Source organism: Pituophis catenifer, unplaced genomic scaffold (genome assembly GCF_029215685.1).
Source record: "Pituophis catenifer annectens isolate HBS135680 unplaced genomic scaffold, rPitCat1.0.hap2 SCAF_3, whole genome shotgun sequence".
NCBI classification, from domain to species: Eukaryota; Metazoa; Chordata; class Lepidosauria; order Squamata; family Colubridae; genus Pituophis; species Pituophis catenifer.
Genome location: NW_027256883.1, coordinates 171,493,195 through 171,514,754, shown reverse-complemented (window position 1 = coordinate 171,514,754; position 21,560 = coordinate 171,493,195). Strand labels below are relative to the sequence as shown.

At 37.3% G+C, this 21,560-nt stretch overlaps 1 protein-coding gene across 2 annotated transcripts in view; it reads left to right on the top strand.

The window, feature by feature from the left end:
- The first annotated feature begins 228 nt into the window (after positions 1-228).
- SLC41A1 (solute carrier family 41 member 1) overlaps positions 229-21,560 on the top strand; it is a 35,037-nt gene continuing 13,705 nt past the window's right edge. For both annotated transcript variants that reach the window (XM_070941549.1, XM_070941548.1), the window contains exons 1-5: positions 229-1,034; positions 13,140-13,247; positions 18,072-18,143; positions 19,460-19,604; positions 19,692-19,838. In XM_070941549.1, coding sequence (XP_070797650.1) covers positions 660-1,034; positions 13,140-13,247; positions 18,072-18,143; positions 19,460-19,604; positions 19,692-19,838 — 847 coding nt within the window. In that variant the 5' untranslated portion in view covers positions 229-659. The remainder of the gene's footprint in view (positions 1,035-13,139; positions 13,248-18,071; positions 18,144-19,459; positions 19,605-19,691; positions 19,839-21,560) is intronic.

The following is a 21,560-nucleotide window of genomic DNA, read 5'->3' as shown; positions in this document are numbered from 1 at the left end:
CTAGCATTCTCCATTCTAGAAAAGAGGTAATATAAGAGTTTGATTTTTTTCCCTTCAAACGTCTCATTTGTAGAAACCGACTACAAAGCTGAATTCAGATTTTATTCTATTAATCTTGTTGTTTTTTTAAAAGCTTGGATCCAAATTCATTTCATGCTATTTTTAAAGACTATTATACAAAGTGCCTTACTGAAGGATCTCTTTTCTCCACTCTGAAGAGCAGCTGAACTGTTCCTAGCAGTCACGGTGAAACAGAACCTGAAATCAGCACACCACTTTGGATTATGTTCTGGAAAATTGCAGACCAAAGAAATCAATAATCTGGGTGTTTTATATTGTGTTTTAAGTGTGCTGGATATTCCTTGCTGGAGGTTAAATTACAAGAAAGGTGAACCGGAGTGGATTGGATTTGATCTGAAACTATTATAGTTTTTCTACTGGCTCTGTGTCTGGCAACTCCAGTTCTGAATTGTGCTTGATGGGGGTTTTTCTTAGGGGTGCCAATCTTTCAATTAAGGACAGAATACTAGAGTTGGGGGACTTGGCTTCTATGTGCCAAAAGCCATATCAGCTTAACCCCCAAACAGAAGTCTGTTGTCCTAACAGTTGCCTTCAGTGCTACATAAAGAACTACATAATTGTGCAACATAACATCTAAGATGGAACTAAAAGAGGCTCATCATGCCAATGGAGTGGTGCTACCCATTGTGGCTGGACCTATAGACTGTCTATCCAGTCCTGACCGAGAACATCTCGTTGAGTCTTCTGATTTTTTAGAACCAGAAGGAGGAGGAGGCATGGAAGTGGTGGTAATAGAATCCCGAGCCAATGCAAAAGGGGTGCGTGAAGAGGATGCCCTGTTGGAAAATGGAAGTCAAGCTACTGAAAGTGATGATACTAGTACAGATCGGGGTCCAGAACCAACCTCTCCTCTCAAAGAGACTTCTTTTTCTATTGGTCTACAAGTCCTTTTTCCATTCCTGCTGGCAGGGTTTGGAACAGTAGCTGCTGGGATGGTGCTGGATATTGTACAGGTAAGACTGAACTCTTTCACAAAGTATGGTGTGAGATTCTTATGAGTCTGTAAGTCTACTGCAAGTGACTTAATCCCACTCCTTGTATAAATTAAACAAGTACTTATGTGTCCCTAGAAGTCTTAAAAGTTTCCTTTTTAGTTAGTAAATTGCACATTCTGGAGTCAGACATATGGCTGTTATTTCTTAATTGATTCTTAAATAAGAATCTCACCTTAAAAATTAAGGGGGAAAGAATATTTGCAGTTCCTGAACAGTGGTGGGTTGCTACCAGTTCACCCCAGATCGGGCAAACCAGTAGCGGCGGCAGGAACCCACCCACCCGGAAGCTTCTGAGCAGAAGTGTTGTGCAAGCGCCCACGAGTGAACCAGTAGCAACGGGTTTTGAAACCCGCCCCTGTTCCTGAATGATACTCTATTCATTATCTATTCTCCTATTCATTCAAGATCCTTCTTATAATTCTCAATTTTAAGCAATTCCAATATGGTTCTATCGCTTGTTATTAAAAAATATTTTAAAATATTTTCAGGATTCTCCTCAAAACTCATTTTAAATAGAATAAAAATGTTCTAAGTCACCATAACATTTTCAGTACTTTCTCTGAATCTTCAACATTATCCATCTGAGATGATTCTAATTGCAGTGATTTCTAATTAAGTAGCCAGTGATCAAAACTGATAATGATTTAAGTGTTGACAAATCAGAGCAACTACTAGATGGCCAAAAAACATCATCTAGCTGAGAATTCAGAAGCATCCTAAAGTTTTTGCAGTGTTAAATCCTGATTTGGCTGTTCCCAGATTCAGGTTTCTCCTTCTGTACAATAAATATTAAGGCAAGCTGAATTGAGGCTTCCAGCAGACTAGTTGAAATCCTAGCTGACATGTGAAAGTAACCCATTTTTCAAATGAAGTAATTGAATTTATAGGATTCCAGTGTCTCTATCAAGTGTCACTGTCTTCTGAATTACTAGGCCATTGATGGCACGTGATGGCATTTTTGCCATCGCGTGCCAAAATCGGGGGGAAGTCACGTGCGCACGTGCCCACACCCATAATCCTAATGCCCCCACCCCCGAACATTTGCGCATGATCCCCCTGCGCCCCCCCTGCTTTTGGCACACAATGGCACAGTGGGCCCAGTAGGTCTGTTTTTCACCCTCCCCAGGCTCCAGAGGTTTTTTAGAAGCCTGGGGAGGGCAAAAACAGCCTCTCCCCCCCCCCCAGAGGTCCTCCGGAGGCCGGAAACGGCCCATTTGCCAACTTCCTGTGAGACCGGAAGGTCCATTTTTCGCTCTCCCCAGGCTCCAGGAGCCTGGAGAGAATGAAAAATGGGCCTTCCCCACCCCACTAAAGGCCCTCCGGAGGCCGGAAACAACCTGTTTCCCAACTTCTGGTGGGCCCAGAAGGCCTGAAAACCAGCCGGCTGACACACGCATGTGCGCCGGAGCTGAGTTCGTGTGCCCACCGATATGGCTCCATGTGGCACACGTGCCATAGGTTCGCCATCACGGTACTAGGCAATAAGAATTTGTGGTTGGGTCATATTAAAGTTCAGGATTATATCCTGTTTGTTTCCTTCAGAGCTGTGGAGTCGGGAGATAAATGTTCCGACTCCGACTCCTCAGTTTTTTGTACTTCCGACTCCGACTCCGACTCCGACTCCCCGACTCCGACTCCTCTGTATTAATATGCGAATGTATTTTATACATTCCTTGAAGGAAAGAAAGGCAACATACATGTCATTACCACAGGACTACTGGCTGGGAAGCCAACAGTCTACTGTATTGAACAGTTTAAGCAAAAGACAAACACAATGAAAACAACAAAGTTTTATTAATTTTTTTTATTAATTTAATTAATCAAGTTGCTGGATAGTAGCAGCAGGCATAAACATCAGGAACAGGAACTTTACCAGTTCAAAAATACAAACCACATTATTTGGTTGTTTTAGAACAAAAACAAAGCTTATCTATATGAACCAAAAACAAAATCTGTAAAACCTAGAAATGGTTTATATTAATCTTGAAATGTAGTTATAGGCTTAGCAAATGCAAATCAATTCAATGTAGAGTTCTAAGGAAGAGAATTGCCTCTGCCAGATCCTCTTTCATAGAGGCTCTTAAGTCAGACTTTATTATTTTTAGGGCTGAAAATAATCTTTCGACACTGACTTGGGTGGGTGGCATTGCAGTAACTATTCTGGCCACATCACTAACGATCTCTGGATAAACAAGGATGGCTTCTTCAACAGTAAGTTTTGATGAGCGATCATACTTTTCAACTTCTTTTAGTGCTTTATAAAACTCCTGTTGGAATTTTTTTATTTGGACATTTACTGGTTCTGTAACGCTTATGCGACGTCGCTTTCCTTTAGCAACTTCCATTTTGTCTAAGAAGGAATCAAAGTCTAATTCTTCGTTTGAAGAAGATGATTCTGAGTTACCACTATTGCTTAAAAGAACTCCATCCTCCTGTGGAGGTATTTCAGGTCGTAATCCCTTCATGCGAACTGCTACATCATAGAGGGCCTTTTTCCCAGTAGCAATCTGTTTACTGTTCAATAAAAGTCGGCTCATTGGGTCGACATAAATAGCCGCTAACAAGATTTCATTTTCCAGCAAAAGACTCTCTCTTTTCATCATTGAAGATGCAATGCCCTCAGCTATTAACCCTCCATTTTTGTTCAGGCGATATAACAGGCTCTTCCATTCCAAGAGGAATTTACCCGGGGTTAGATCATCACATTGCAACCTCTTGGTGACAGTGAAGGGGTGAGAAAGAAGGTTCTCCAGCTCTTTTGTTTGTGTCCACTGGCTTGCAGTTAATGCAAGATTTTCATTGTCCATTTCTTCTATGAAGTCTTTAAGTTCAAGCAAATGCTTCACCATTAAATAAGTGCTTCCCCAGCGAGTTGTTTGATCCAAAATGGCTCCTTTTCCTGCACGTCTTTTCAAAATTGCATCTGTTTTTGGGGCCCTGGCTGCAACAGTTACTTGCCGTAATTTGCCAATTAATGTAGCTGCATGGCGATCTTTTAATCCATCTCTTATGGCAAGTTGCAGTGTATGAACAGCACATCGCATATGATGAATAGTAGCAAGCTTCAATGCTTCTTCAACAAAGTTGTCTAAAAAAATGTCAGCATTCTCTTCAGTTTCTAAACTTTCTCTAATACTTGCAGAGCTGTCTTCCTCTAAGTCTAATATCTGTTTGATACCTTCTTCATCTGCCTTCATCTTCTCAATTGTGCTCAACATGTTAGAAGCGTTATCTGTCACAACACATAAAATCTGTTCCTTTTTAATTTCAAAATCTTCTAGAACACCCTCCACTAACTTCTGAAGGTAATCACTGGTGTGATGTGCCTGAGTGTCCTTTACTCCGAGGGTCCGTGTTATTGTTTTGTTATTTTCATCCACAAATCTAACATTAATAGCGAAATAATTGACTCTGTGACGTGTGCATGCATCCATTTTAAGGAAGACAAAACGTCCTTTCATAACTTTCTGTAGTTCTTCCTTTTTACATTTGGCCTCCTCAATTATAAGTTTCCTTATACTTTCTCTTTCCAGAGAAACACCAAGTTTTTTTGCCATTTCTCCATTTAGGCCTAAAAAGGCTGTCTGTGAAAAGAAGGATAGTGGTACACTATTCTTTACTACCATTTCAATAATGTGGTGTTTGAATTTTTCTGGTGTCATCCTTATGGTAACTTTGTCAGATATAAAGAATTTTCTTATTTGTGATTGTTCTCCAGTAGATTTCTGAACGTTTTTTGTCACAGAAGTAGATGCAATGTTTTCATTGCTATCTTTCTCATTCACGGCTTCTAACACTTTGGGATGAAAACGCTGTAAGTGTCTTTTCAAATTTGATGCTCTTGTAGGTGCATTTTTATCAGGCCCACTGAAACTGCTAATTTTTGCATCACATTGTTTTTCACCATCATCATCTTTTCTAATACATTGGCACACGTAATGTTTTCCATCACTTGATAATGCAAAGTGCTCATAAACAGTAGATTTTGTTGTGTTTGTTGTTAGCAGTCTTTTTGCCATTGTTTAGGATGCCTCTTTCCCTAAAATATAAAATATGTTATACTAACTGGCATATAATTAGATTTTTAATATCAACATACACAGTCTTGTAAGTTGTACGTACATGGCTTTATACAAACAAATAAGCTATATATCCCAGCACTAAACCTAGACATGATTTGTCCTATACAATATAAACACTTACAGTTGAATCCAAGAAGCTGTTCCACCAAGTTCTTCTAAGCCAGTGGTTCTCAACCTTCCTAATGCCGCGACCCTTTAATACAGTTCCTCATGTTGTGGTGACCCCCAACCAGGGGTGGGTTCTAAATTTTTTTACTACCGGTTCTGTGGGCGTGGCTTATTTTGTGGGCATGGCTTGGAGGTTATGTGACTGGGTGGGTGTGGCTAGCTGGTCATGTGACCGGGTGGCCATGGCTATGTGTATAGAGGGCTGAAAAAAGTCATTTCTGACAGGTCCTCGCACTTTTGACTGGTCCTCACACTTATGACCATCCTCACATTTATGCCCGTGCAGCATTTTTAACAACCATGTCACTCATTTCACAACTGCTTCTCTTCACCATGGTGACAAGATAGGGCAAAAACGTAAAATGTGAGGACAGTCGTAAGTTCGAGGACTGGTCAAAAGGGAGAGGACCAGTCAGAAATAACTTTTTCAGCCCTCTGAGTAGTCCATATACATAAAAGGATACAGCAATAGAGAGGGATGAAGGAAGGGAAGGGAAATTAGAGTAGGAGTGAGGGTAAGAGAGGGAGGAAGAGAGGAGGAGAAGGAGAAAGGAAGAGGAAGTAGGGAGGAGAAGAAGAGGGTGAGGAAGAGAAAGTAAGAAGGAAAGAAAAGAGAGAGGTGGTAGGTTTGAGGAGAAAGATTGCTGTACAATAAAAAAGATGAAAGGGAAGAAAGCCAACCCCAAACAAATATAAAGATATTAAGATAAAGAATGAATTGTTAAACTTTAAAGAATAAAAGAGAACAAATATGAATAAATAACAATAATTAGAAACACACATACAAACATACAATGTATTTTCTTTGAACAGAGTATTTGGCCGGTTCATAAATTTAAACAGTGTTTAGTCATGTTTAAAGTTTAAGCTAACAATCAGAGTTACAAGTTTTTATAGCCTTAGCTGAATGACAGCAGTTTTTCCAATGGTTTACAGCTTCAGTCTTGAACTATTGACCCTCCATTCCCTTCACTTATGCAAGTGTCTCTAGTCCTGCAAAAAACATATTTACTTAATCCCTTATCAGTGAGAGGCTAGGTTACCCATGGGCGCTGCGTTCCCTGTAACAGCAGAACACAACACTATGGAAAGTATAAGTATTGCCACTCCTAATTGTGCGTTGCGTGCCTTATAGTGAAGCACATGAAAAGCATGCTTCTTCACGGTCACTTAACGTGTTCATTTTGCGGTTACGTGAGGCACTGCATGCATTGGTCTTTATTCTTACAGTAGAGAAGTCATTAATTATAACTTTTTGTGAATTGGGACATTTAAACTTGCTTTTTTTAAAATTCCAATCTAAATTTAGTAGGAGTCGGAGTCGGTGCATTGTTTGCCGACTCCGACTCCGACTCCAGGTACCCAAAATTTCCTCCGACTCCGACTCCTCGACTCCGACTCCGACTCCGACTCCACAGCACTGGTTTCCTTTATTCAGGAGTAGATCTTCAGATTTGCAGAATCTAATATGGCTTTTATAGGGAATAGTCAGTGGCATACTGTCGTCAAGCGATCTTCGTTTTAAGTGTTATGTCCAAGGAGTAACAGTTATTTCTTAGGCAGTTATAACATTTCCTTCTGTTACAACATCTATTCAACTGAGCCAGCATTAAATATTATGTTCAGGGGAAAAAAGTGCTTTTAGCCGATGATATATCACTTTTAAATTTTATCCATTGATAATATCAGTTTTAATTTTTTTAAAATTAAATAGATTGCTGTTGTCTGTTCTTTTACCTCAAAATGCTTTTACAGGTAGTCCTGGGACTACGACCACAATTGAGGCCAACATTTTTATTGCTGACTGAGACATTTGTTATGTGAGTTTTGTCCCATTTTACAACCTTTCTTCCCACAATTGTTAGGTGAATCCGTTAATTTAGTAACACCGTTAAGTGAATCTGGCTTTCCCATTGACTTTGCTCGTCAGAAGCTAGCAAAAGGTGATGGATCACATGTACCCAGGACACTGCAGCTGACATAAATATGAGTCCATTGCTAAGTGTTTGAATTTTGATCATGTGACCAGGGGGATGCTGCAACAGTCATAAGTGTGAAAAAACAGTCACTTCTTTTAGTGCTATTGTAAGTTTGAACAGTCACTACAGGTAAATTGAAGATTACCTGTATTTCAACCATCTGTCAGACATAGAATTTGAGTAAGAAATTCTAAACAAATAGAGGATATCTTTTATAGCTTGAGATCAGGGTTCAATGTATCCTTGAGATTCATTTCAAGGGTTTTATTCCAGTTTTCCCCACCTTCCGGTGAAGTGAGATTGATAGCAATGAAAAATAAGGCTTTTTTGCTTGAAACATCATAAAATGGAATGTCTCTACCTAAAGCTGTTGAGCAGTGCTTTTCGTAAAGTCATTTTGATCACAATGTGTGTGTGCTTCAGATTAGCATTTCGAACTGAAAACCTCTGTGTTGAGGTGATCTATCTGTAGCCATTGTGTGAAACAGATTTTGATTTTAAACTTATTTCATTTATGGTGCTACTTTATTTTATACTTGTGGACTGCCCTGACAACCTGTTGTCAAAAAGCCTGTATAAAAGTTACGAATAATATTGCAATATATTAACTAATAAGTTTTTGAGGTCTAAGACAGGGGTGGGTTCTACTTACTTTTACTACCGGTTCTCAACGGGGCTGTGCGCTCTTCTGCGCATGCACAGAAGTGTTCTGATGACGTCGGGGTCGGTGGGTGGAGCCTCCCACCGGTTTTGCTACCAGTTCTATAGAACTGGTGCAAACCAGGGGCAACCCATCCTAGGTCTAAGACCTACGTTAGGAGTCAGAAAAGAAATCTTTTGAATAATTCAGCCTTTGAACAAGTTGTTGAAGGAAGTTTCTTTTCTGGGTGACCTTCAGGGAAAGATGGGTCTAGACTATCAAGAAGATTTTAAACTAACATGAGGTATTTTTTCTTAGGAAAAGTAGATTGGGCTATACAAGTATAAATTATTAAATTCTGGTAGTTATTTTTTTTTCACGCATGCTTACAGCTACATTTTCTGCTCCTACAGCTCTATTCAGCAGCTCCATGAAGCCAACGTACCTGGTGTTATGAAATATATATACAATTTTATTCTTAATGGAGAGAATCCTGGGCAAAAGATCACTGTGATGGAATATAATAATTTGGCACTGGGATGAACAGTGTCTCTGTAATGATGATCAGGTTACCCCTTAGCTATTTAAAGTTCTTCAAGTATCTCTTGGTACTAATCAAATGATTGGTTTGCTAAAGGGGTGTGATAAAGACATGAGTTAAGATGGTTATGCATGAACTCTAATTCTGAAAAGTGCAGAAAGGAAAATAGTCACTATTTTATGTAAAAGGACTTTATCTCCTTATGAGTTGATGGATAGTAGGTACTGTTTATGTAAAGTGAATTGTATTTCTATTTTGCATATAGTGAAACATCTCTTGAAGCATATTTTGGTTGTCTTAATGGAGAATGGGAATCTAGTGTTTTTATCATTTCAATTTGAACCAGTTTTTCAATTTGCTATGGAAGTTCTCTGAACAACTATAATATACGAATTATGATTTGATCTTTTTTTCTAATTACCTGCAAGTAACCCACAATTCTACTTCTGATCAGAGTTTATAGTATTTGATGAGTTGCTTTGATCACCAAAGCATGCTTATTTATAGATAAAATGTTAGAACAGCTTTGGACAAGTTAAAGCTCCAATACTGCTCAAGAGTACTAAGCTAATGGATTGTGAGGCACTAAATTTCAGAACTGGAAAAGTTCCATCCAGGAGGGTTGCCTGCATTAATGCCTACTTGCCCTCCCACTGCCTAATTCTGGGAATGGTTACTGAGAAATCTATTCTATGGTTTCACAGGTCATGTGCTTTGGGTATATCAAGTTTCAGTGTTATTTGCTATTCAGAAGATGCCCTTTCCCAAGTAAAAACACAAAATTCATTATTAGTATTTGCAATGGCCTGTGAAAATTCAGGTAACATAATTAAGGGTAGATGAATTTGTTAGAGTTATGTTAAAGCTTGTTTTGTTGCTGTTATAGGTTTGTGTGCCAAATATACCAGAGTGGCATGCATGACATTTTCATTACTTACAGAATCTTTTTACTTATTTATCTAATTGTCCTGAGACACAAAGCTAATGGTTGTAATTTTCCTCTATTTTACTTGTAATGATCACTCATGGGAGGTGAACTGTAAATAATGTGTTGCCTGAGGCACAATAAGTGCAATTCATATCCTCTTCCCTTCCCTTCCCTTGCTTTTCATCCTTTCAAGGTGATTTGAGGAACTTGTCTAGTCTTTGGATGTCGAAATCAATACAGATTTCCTTTCATGGAACAAATGCAATGTTCTGTGAATGGGAATTGATGAGAGCCAACATGTGATTACAGGAATAGGATGTAATTAATTCAAAAGTACAAAATTGCTATTGAGCTAATCTTGTAACAAGTATTAATGGTTCAGCATGATCCATGTCTTTTTATTTATTTAAGCATTTTAAGCAGATAAGAGGTCTCAATATTCAGCTTAATATAGATGGATTTTTATGTGTCAGATAAATTTAGATTCCCTTTAGAGACAAAAGTAGTTGATGAATGAATTGGCCTTTGTTGATGGTACCTGGAATAGATAATACATTTTGAGGTTTTAGAGTTACAGATTACAGTAGAAAATGCATAATTTTGGACAGATTTGACTTTAACTAGTTGAAAGTTGCATAAGGATAAAGGGAAGGGCCTAAAATATATGGACTTGGATGGCCATACATCTTTTCCATCCTTTTCAATCTAAGACAAGTCTTTTAACTGTCCTTAGAAACAACTAATTATTTAAAAACACGAAATGTAAATTGAACAAATAAATGTAACAATGCATTCTAGGAGTTGAAATTCCCCCTTTCCTTTCACCAATGTATTGTTTTTTTAACTGTAAGACACCGTGATTCTGAATAGATTCAGTAACACAGAGATGTAATAAATATGCACATAAATGTTGTCAGATGTAATCCCACAGTGCTTTCATGTATGTAGAAACAGAGATATTTAACCAAGAAGTCTTCACTGTAGTGTTGCATAAGTCTCTGCCAGTCAGCACTAAAAATAATCATTGAGGTAGAAGAACATGTTGGCTGGCCTCAGTCCATGACTTTTAAAAGATTGCACTACAGTGAGTAAAAAAATATCTGTAGAGGTCATGGCTTAATACCCTTTTTCTATGAGTAAAAAGTAACATTAAACTTCATAGATACCTTCCTTTTAATATTTTTAGTTTTAACTGAGAAAGTTATGTTTTTGAAGAACAGGTCTCTATTTTGAAAGAAAAGAGTCAGTCGTTTCCTGAGAATGTTATTCTCAGCTCCAAATGCTTTCCGTATCTTCAGCTGTGAATTGATTAGTTGTTTCTAAGAATAGTTAAGATCTTGTGTTTATATCCTAAATCCTTCGGAATTTCAGGGAAGAAATCTTTGTAATCTTCTGTTAGAACTTAATCAATGACTATCTTTTACTGTCCAAGCACAAATGACCTTTGTGGTATATAGATATTGGGCCATATATATTGCATTGTAGGAGCTAAACAGGATAATATTAAAAGTAATAATAATATAAAGGTAAAGATATTTCTAAAAGCTATACTTTTATATCTACACCTCTATATCAGCGTGTGTAAAGTAAAAATAAAATTTCACTTTGAAAGTACTGATATATCCTGACCTAGCAAACACCAACTTGAAAAAGAAGTTCATGGTGGAAGTCTTATTGCTAAGGTGTTGTGTAAATTCAGCAATTGTAGCTTAATCAACAACCATGATTAAACAGTTGTGTCATGTTGTTCTTGTGGATTGCCCATAAGCATCTTGTTGGCTGTGGGGGATACAGAATGCTGGATTAGATCCAGCCCAGCTCCTCTTGGCTTCTTAACTCAGGCATCCATTCTTACTGGAAAGTTAATTTTGTGTTATTTTGAAAGCTTTATGCCTACTCTGTGGCCTTTGTGGCTTTCTTTTCTATTCCAAAAACTCTTTGCTCTGTAATTATCATTGCTGAAGAAAACCATGTTTTGCCCTTTATATAGAGTATTCAAGTTTATCCTGGAAGGAACAGGATGTTTACAACAAGTCTTTGGATGAGTGGAAATGAGTTTATGTCTGTTAGTTACCTCAATTTTTCCTTTGCCCATATTTGTGTATGTAAGTTTTAATTGGAAGGTAGACCCTGTAATCTCTTTATGGGAAGAAAGGCGAGACATAAGGACAATAATGCAGAATGTGGTGGGGGAAATACCTTCTTATTGCTGTTCCTGATCTAGAGTTCTGAACTACCAAGTTTGACTCCTACCTACATCAGATAAATCTCAAAAGCTGCAATTTTATCTATGTTTACATGCTCAACTCTGATCAATGAATTTTACTCCCAGGGCCTTGCAGACCAGATTGTAGCTTTAATCACTTTGAATTCTGTAACTAACCTTGACTATCAAGAAGCAGGCATGTGAACAATTTTGTCCTATTTGGAACTCATGAGACATTGGTAGCAAGATGTTATTCTGTGACTTTTTAATCTTCTACCATGAATTGAACTCATGAACCTTTGAACTTTAGATGTTTATATAGATTGTATTAATTTTAGGAGTTATTTGGGATTTGCAGGAAATAATATATAGAATCCTTTAGAATGGTATATATACTCTACCTTGACTTAAGCTCTCAGAGTAGAGAGATACAGATGTTACATTATGTCACGCTCCCATATAAAACTTCACACAGGAAGTATGCCATAGTGTAGCATTCATCTCTCTTTGCTCTAAAATTTTAAGAACATAGATGTTCTAGAATAGTGATGGCTAACCATTTTGCCATCGCGTGCCAGGAGCAGGGGGGGGCGCGCGTGTGCACCCCACCCATAATTCTATGCACTTTGTCCCCGCACATGCATGCATGACTCCCCCCGCTCCTGGCATGCGATGGCACGGTAGGCCTGCTTTTTGCTGTCCCCAGCCTCCATAGCCTTCCCCACCCACCCCTGGTACCTCTGGAGGCCAGAAACGGCCCATTTGCCAATTTCCGGTGGGACTGGAAGTTGGCAAACGGGCCGTTTCTGGCCTCCATGAGGGTGGGGAAGGCCGTTTTTGCCCTCCCCAGACTCCTAGAAAGGCTCTGGAGGCTGGGAGAGAGAAAAATGGGCCTTCCCCATCACCTCCCAAGGCAGGTAATGTCTGTTTCCCTACTTCTGGTGGGCCCAGAAGGCCCAAAAATCAGCTGGTGCGCCGGAGCTGAGCTCGTGTGCCCACCAATATGGCTATGTGTGCCACCTGTGTTGTCACAATGCTGACGGTTCACCATCACGGTTCTAGAACATTGTGATAGAAATATCTAGACTTTCAAAAGAGTGATGATTGCTCTCCATTAAGCAGGAGACAATTTTTCATGCCCATTTTTATACATGTGTTGCAATTGCTTCAGCTTCTTCTTTAAACCATATAAGCCTTAATCATTGGTCATGAAGTTCTTGCCCATTGCAAAGGATTCTGTGACTCATTCCACAATATATATATTCTGTTGCCCTATATAAAAATAATAAATAAATAATAAAAATAATTTATTCTATTCTCCAAGCATAGCCAAATATCTTCTGTTCTAAGTAGCAGTACATCAATAACAAGACATGTTATTTTTCTGATAGACAGTCTGCTTTGGCAGAATCTCTTGGTAAGTGTTGAAAAATCTTAGAAATGTTAATGATATATTTGAAAAATAAGTCTCTGCTGAACAATCTCTTCCTAGAACCTGATGATTTCCTTGGTTTTACAGCACTGGGACGTCTTCAAGTACGTGACTGAAGTATTTATCCTGGTTCCAGCTCTCTTGGGGCTGAAAGGGAATTTGGAGATGACATTAGCTTCTCGCCTTTCTACTGCTGTGAGTATTTTGATAATTTGTCAAGAGAGTTTTTCTGTGAACACATTTTCAAGCAGTATCAGTCACTACAAATAAAAAGTGAAGCAGCTAAAAGTAATTTTACAAGTGAAATTTATCTACATTTGGGATTTATGTATATGCAACTGTTCTCAGTTTGATTAATGAAACATTATAATGGCCAGTATTTTAGAACCACAATATAATTTCTACCTTGTTATGATACAGCTTAATACTATTAGGCAGTGAGAACAGTCTGTGTGTAAACAGGTACTGTATTGTCATATTTTTTCTCCAGATATGGACAGGATATAAGAACAGTGTTCTAGATTCCCAATTATCCACCAAAAATTCACTATTGTTCATGTTTTCTTGCCTTCCCATTTGGTCCATGTTACTGCAAAACCTACTTATGAGAATTTAGAAATTCTTATGGAAGATATAAGATATAATTGGAGGAGTTCAATAATGAAAGCATGGAGGCAGACAGCATGTCAGTTTCTTTTAAAAAATAGTGTAAACTCACATTTTGCTAATTTGCGGCCTTTCTTATTTTCTTTCTTTTTTTTCAGTTTTATACAATTTTTATTTTTAAATCTACATCAATATAAATACATGAACAGTGTAGTCTCTGGGTATAATTCATTTTGTTACAAATAATAATAATAGCATTAATATTTATTACATTAATCAAACTTAATTATTTTCTTAATTTACTTTTGTGCTTGACAAAAAGTTCCAAGATCACTGGTTGTATGACTACCTCTTCTTCTGAGATATGATGACTGATCTGATATTTTTGTAATTTTCCAGGACTTCTTGACTGCCATTATTTCAGCATACAAAAGCAGATTCTACTTAAATTTTAATATCGTAGCCTATTCAATTCTATAAGGTTGCATAATTCAGAGTAAACATTCTCCTACTGATCTTTAAGATCCAAACCCCCCCCCCCCCAAAGTTACTTTGCTAAATAGACAGAAAAGTTGTAATAACCTATTGCTTGAGAATGATGGGTGATTCCAAGGTGATGAGCCAGATGATTAGGTCTTGGAACTATCTCTTTATGTTGAAAATTGTGTTACTTGAAGAAGGGTGGGATTCTAATAAAATATTCTCAACTATGGATATTTGGTTTTTTTATGACAGCTAAAGCGGCAATCTATTTTTTTAAGGATGAATGGCTGACATATAAAAGCAATTTAGGAATCATGAGAGAAATATAAAGTTGCTGGTGTATGGCACAAACTGCAAGATTGCAAATAACCTCAAAAGGAAATCTTAAGTTTCAAAGTTAGAAGTGGGATGTTTTTGTTGTTGTTGTTTTAAAGTTGAGGTGGGGGAGGTGCAGGAAAGATCTGTAAGACACTGGAGCAGTTAAATATTTCTTAATCAAATCCATTTTTTTGGCCATTTGTCTCCCTTTCTCCCATTTCCTGTATTCAGCAAATATCAGATGTAATTATATCTTTGCCAGGTTACTCTACTTCGACCCTTTAGAAGACTTGTGAATGAAACTGGCATGCACAACATTAAGTAGCAGTATTAGTAAACTTTATTACAATAATTGGCCAATTCAAAAACAAATTCTGCGACAATAAAAAGTATAGTAAAACTTAATAATTGTAATACCAATATAATCAAAGTGTGGTGTAGCTATAAACTTAGATAGATTCAGAGAAAGCTGATAAGATGGGGAATCATTAGCTGACATTGCACTTGTGCAATAGTGATCTAGAAAAATATTGGTTACTGCTTCAGGAATTATTTCATCACAGGGACAAAATCTTGGTTCAAATGGAATACCAATCAGTCAGTGATAATGAACACCAATGCTGAAGGGCAATCAATCAAAACAACTGGCCTATTAGAGTTCTGAAGATATGCTATAAGAGAACTGGAATAGAAATGTAATAATGTTTGGCTTTCCATGGCTTAGGTCAAAATGTTATTAAGCTGTGGTTTGTTAAGTAAGCCACGGGGACTGGCATCATATATGTTAACTGAAAACTGTTATAGTTTAGTGAGATTATGACCCCGGCCAGTGAATTGTCTGCCTATTTATAATGTATGATCCCAATTAGCAGATTAATTTACACTGATTTTAAGAAGCATCCTCAATTTGTACTCATGGTTTGAACGCTGCATAAATCTATGAATGGTCATTCTAGGGATGTGAAAACAGGTTCATATTTTTCACAGATTGTCTGATTTTGGCAAAGTATGATGTGAGTACTGAGTCATTGTGCTTGATAAAGTATGGCTTATCACTTAATACTACATATGAATATTGTCAAACATGGCTTATTCCACTGCCTATAGTTAAAAGTAAACACAGCTTTGTGCAATACATATGAACCTATAGATGTAACCCTGGTTATTATAGTGCAGAAAATATTTCCCAACATTGAAGACTCCTTCATGTAATCATGCTATTGCTATTGTTTCTTTAGCAGTTACCAGATATCCATTATGGAGAGGGCTTTGGCTTACCCTGTACAAATGTTATAACCTTAAACCTACTATAGAACTCTCCAGTTGTTTCTTATTTGACCTTGACTTGAGAATTGTTTCCTTCCTCAGTCCCCCTCAGAGCTGTGCTTCTATGGAACATGAGTCACAGTTTGATCACTGAAGCTCTTGCTGTGTTCCAGCAAAGCTGAAAGATGCTGGCAGCAAGAGGAGCTTGGCTGGGACACAAACAAAGCTTTTTATTCTCTCTCATCCTCTTCTTGTTGCTCTGCCTCTGCCATGGGGGTGGGGGAACGGCATGTGCTATTTATTACTGCATTCATGTGTTGTATGAGGGAATTCCCCATACGGAGACCTGAATGCTTCCTCAGCGTTGAAGTCTGTGCAAGAAAAATGACTTCTAGCTTACCAATTACATCACATGGGATTCAAAGGTGTTGCTCTTATTCACAATAAGGTTTTGTGAGTTTGAGCTAGCAGTAAATTGTGACTTCGAAAACTATCTCTTCTCCCTTGAAAGGACTTAAGTATGTATGTTGAAATTACATGAACTCTCTTAATCAAAGCCTTCCAAGGGAAGCTCAACAGCCATAAGAAGTATTTTGAAGCGTCTTTTAAAAATCAGTTTGCTTGATCTTTATGCTGTATGCAAAAGAAGCTTAGAATTGCTTCCAGGTTCTCATTTTATGTGCATTAACACTTCCAAAATAATTTTCTTGTGTTACTTAAGAAAGGAGAACACATTCATCCTGTACAGGAGATTAAACATTTGTTTTTACCAGTAGCCAAGTTATGTGGATCACTAACCTAATTACAAGCGAACAAGGAATCCCTGAGCCAAATTCAACAGTAGAATTAAATACAATTTTGTAAGCTGAATGACTTGTGTCCTATCTTTCTCTTTGGACCTTGCCAGATTTGGGACTGCCAGCAGCTTTATGTGTCTTTTCCTCTGTAGCAGTTCTGTTGCTGGTGATGTTTTCTTTTCTGTTTGTACTGGTGAAACATGAAAGAAGCATAAATGAGACAAAGAGCCAGTTTGCCTAGTAGACAGGCAAACATAAATGTGAAAAGGGGAATTATAGAAAGGTCTGGTAATCCTTCTTAGGTCACTAATGTAACATTGTCCCATTGTCCCATTACTCCCATGAGTAAGTGCTGCTCCTGTCCTGATGATCTTCATACATTCATATTACATTTTGATTTAAGATTATGTACTTGAGCCATTATATTTTATCATGGCTTGTTAATAAACCATTATGAACTATACATGGCCATAGTGAGTTCACCCAGGCTGAGCCAATAACAAGCTGTTATGGCTGAATATTAAATCTTAACCATGCCAATGTAGAGTGGATGTGATTCATGGTTGATGGCTGCTTTAATGGTTTTGTCTACATATTCATCTATCTTAGTCTAGCCTATATTCCATTAAAAGCAATAACACAGCAGGATTTCACTGGTTGAAATACTGGGAGATTAGGTTGATGGCTCTAGAGGTAGAGCACTTATGGAACTCATGATTTTGAATAAAAATAGTCATAATAACAATAATTAACCTATATTTAAGATACACATACACATATTTTGTGCATATATTCATACAGTGTATATTTGGACTTGTGAAAAAAGAGAAATATTTGAATATACACTAATTCAGATGATCTTAAAAGATTAATATGTAACTGAAAGCAAGAGGTTTTTTTTTTTTGGATTGATGGACAAATAGCTGGAAAAAAAGTTATAGAACTTTATGCTACAATAATCTTGCTGCAGTTATCCTGTCTAAAAACAAAGGTGGAAAGATTCAGTGTTACCCACAAGGAGGAATGGTTGGTGAAGATGATGAAACTTGCAGAGATTGCTAAATTCCTCTATTAGAGAAAGGGTAATATATTTATTGCTGAATGGAAATGCCTATTGCACATCTTGCATGAAATAGAGAAAAATGAACATACGATTTATGATTTTTGATGATTAGAAAAAAATAATTATAGAAAAGAGTTCTATTTGTAACCATAGAGAAAGAGGTCATTTTTTGTTTGTACTTATAATTGCTATAAAGAAAATTGGAAACTACTTCTATTTCTTTTTTTTTTTTTGCACTGTTTTTTCCCCTTTCTTTTTTATTCTATATTTTATCAGTTGTTAATCTTTTTTAAAAAATATTTAATAAAAGCTACATTAAAAAGGAATATGATGAGCAAGACACTTGCTGAAGCAGTAAATCTAGCGTTATAATGATGAGTCTATCTTCCTATTTATAATACTTCTGTGGTTATCATACCGAATAAATTTTAAATAATTCAGGAAGCATCACTTCATCTATTTATTTTTAATCTCTCTCTTTTGTAGGCTAACATAGGACAAATGGACACACCAAAAGAGCTCTGGAAGATGATAATAGGGAACATGGCTCTGATACAGGTGAATTTTGGAGAAGCTGACACTATTTCCTGACGGGGGCAGGGAAAAAAACTGGTAGGGGAGGGGAAATCCCAGTTTCTACTACTGGGCAATTTCTAGATACATCTGTCATATAGTCATCCATTCCAAAGAATGTTAAGCAGTCTTTTGGCAGTCGCTACTGCCACAACCTAGAAAAAGTTTCTGTTAAAGTGTAATAGAAGACCGTTCTGAATCCTTTCTTGTGACTCAGCAAAAGAATCATGATTTATCAGTGATGGCAGGAGCCTGAGGAAGTACCGGTTTGAAGCAGTGTCGAGGCAGACTTAGCTAGGACACCCAATAAATTTTTTGTCGTCTGTCACCACAATTAGAATGACATTTGCTAGTCTCTGAAATGGTTCCATGTAAGTGAGAATGCAGTTTGCTCTTCATGAGGCTGCCACTGAAGATCACTTGGAAACTGCAACTGGAACTGTTATTTCAATAGAGTAACAACTATCTTTCAGAACCAGCACGGTCTGCCAGTAGATGGTAAGCAGGTGCAGTTCAAATAATCTGGACCTTTCTTATGTTGGGAACCATTTTTTATAAGTAGAATTTCTCTGTCTTAAGCAGTTTGGGTAAGATGATGAACCCCAATGCCTCCTGGGACTCCAAGGATAAGCTTTGCAATAGAATGGCTTGACTCCCAGAATCAGATTGAGCCCCATCCTGTTTTCCTTTAGAAGATCAGTGAAAGCAGTTTTCTTCCATGGATGGGTTTTAACTGGATGACAGGATACTGTATACAGGTAGTCCTTGACTTATGACCACAATTGAGCCCGAAATTTATGTTGCCAAGTGAGAAATTTGTTAAGTGGGGTTTGCCCCGTTTTATAACTTTTCTTGCCACATTTGTTAAGTGAGTCACTGCAGTTGTTAAGTTAGTAACATGGCGGGTAAGCAAATCTGGCTTCCCCATTGACTTTGCTTGTCAGAAGGTTGCAAAAGATGATCACATGACCCCGAGACACTCCAACCATCATAAATATAAACCGGTTATCAAGCATCCAAATGTAAACCATGTGACCATGAGGATGCTGCAATGGTCATATGTGTAAAAAATGGTCATAAGTCACTTTCTTCAGTGCCATTGTAACTTTGAACGGTCACTAAATGAACTGTTGTAAGTCAAGGACTACCTGCATTGTTTTTTATATTTTATTATTAATAATGGTTGTTATGATTTATCTTTGTGAGCTACCTAGTATGTGATTAATCAAGCAGCATATTTTTCTAATCAATAAACAAGAAATTGTGTTTTCCTTGCAAATAAACATGGCTGCATTTTCTAGGTTCAAGCAACAGTTGTTGGTTTTCTGGCTTCAATTGCTGCAGTGATATTTGGCTGGATCCCAGATGGACACTTCAGTGTTGGCCATGCCATTCTCCTTTGTGCCAGTAGTGTGGCCACTGCCTTCATTGCCTCCCTTGTGCTGGGTAAGAAATAAAAGCTTCTGTGAGAAAGAGATTTCATCTGCAGTTCATTGTGTAGTAACCCTAACATCTCCTTTCTATGGGCTCTAGGCATGATCATGATTGGCGTAATCATTGGTTCCAGAAAGATGGGTATCAATCCTGACAATGTGGCTACACCTATTGCTGCCAGTCTTGGTGACCTCATTACTCTGGCTCTGCTTTCTGGGATTAGCTGGGGCCTCTATATAGAACTGGGTAAGATTGTGAAGACTACATTGTTCAGTAGGAAATATTCCAAGCGTTGAAAGTATGAAAAAGGGTTGCGTGGTGAATGAAAGAGGCAGGAGATTAGAAAAATGCATATAAAAACTGATTGCCGAAAAAAGGATGGATGGGATATATTGCATGATGTGTCTTTTAAAAAAGTAGTTGCAAAGAAAGTAATCAAAAAGAGCAAGGAAGGGCTATGAATAAAAGAGGCAGAGAATGCAGAGTAATTTTGATGAAAATAAAGAATTGTGTTGGAAGTGGGTAAAGAGTTGAAAAAGATCTAGCAAAAGGATTGGAATGAAAAATGTGATGAAATGATTAAAGTGAAGTAAGGGAATGATGAAAGAAGAATTTCAAAGATCTCTATGGAAGCAAGAGTGTTATGTTGGAGTTGTAATTGAAATGAAAGCTGTAAATGCTAGTGTTCAAGAACAGTGAACAATGGGAAGATTGCAGGTATAAATGGAACAACTAAAGAATGCTAAAAATAAATACAGTTTCTTATGGAGTGGCTGTATAATTTGAGTAGTGGGTAATACATATGTGCATTTATGTCTGATGATAGGAAGAATGTTGGCATTATTCATATAAATATCTTGGTCTTATGTTTGTTCTGCTTTGTTTTGTTTTGTTTTATTCTTGACTTTGGGTAGAGTAATAATTTTTAAAGATATTAATAAAATACTAAGTAATATACCAGATTATCTGCTGGTGAAGAACTTTGAATTTTTCCATCATGCACTATACAATAACAAAAAAAAACAGTTTTGCTCCACTGGAAAGATACTACCATTCCCTCTTTCTTTGAATTTACTCTATCAATTATCACTCCATGTGGTCAAGGTTCAATTAGAGTTAAAAACTCTTCCAACTCTGTTATCCTGTTATTCAACCTAGTAGCTTTATGTTTGCATAGTGATGTATATGTGTGGTTTTTTTTAAATATGGCCTGAATATTGTGGCTGTTTTTCTGTCATTTCTTTTTGTATAATATGGCAAAATGTTTCCCAGAGAAAGGGAAAACAGCAAGAGGTGGATTACAATGGATTAGCTTGTTAAGTGAACCTGGAAAAATATTTGGCAAAATTCTGATTGAAAGGATATAAGAGGAAAAGGCTGGCTGTGAAGAAACTTTGGAAAGTACATTGTGGTTTTATGCTAAGCAGGGGGTGTCCAGACTAGATTTTGCTGTTTAGAAAGTCCACTGAGAAACATATGATAGAAAGGGAAAAAAAGACTCCTTGTTTCTTTAAATAGATATGTCTATTCTTCTAAATAGATACATATATAAAGCAGTGTTTCTGGTGATATTAGAACTACATTGGCTGGGTGCATGAACTTATGGAAATATCTATCCAGATGATATAGCTACATATAATTTTCTGTCGCTCCAGTACATGTCATGAGATTTATAACAGTATGTTGAATGCAGTAGAAATGGGATACTTCAGAAGTGTGTGTGTGTGATAAAACAAAAAGAAGGTCAGGAGTGAATGGATGCTTAATGAATAAGTGAAAGAAAATATGAAAGACATTTGTTGAATTGGTTCAGTCATTTAGAGAGAATGTATGTGTATTCAAATCACAAAACAAATATATGAAAGAATGAATACACCCAAAGGAAGAAGATGAGAAAGTTATAATTAGATGGAACTGATGAATGGAATTGATTAGATCTTCAGAAAATGAGAGGTGACAAATTTAAAC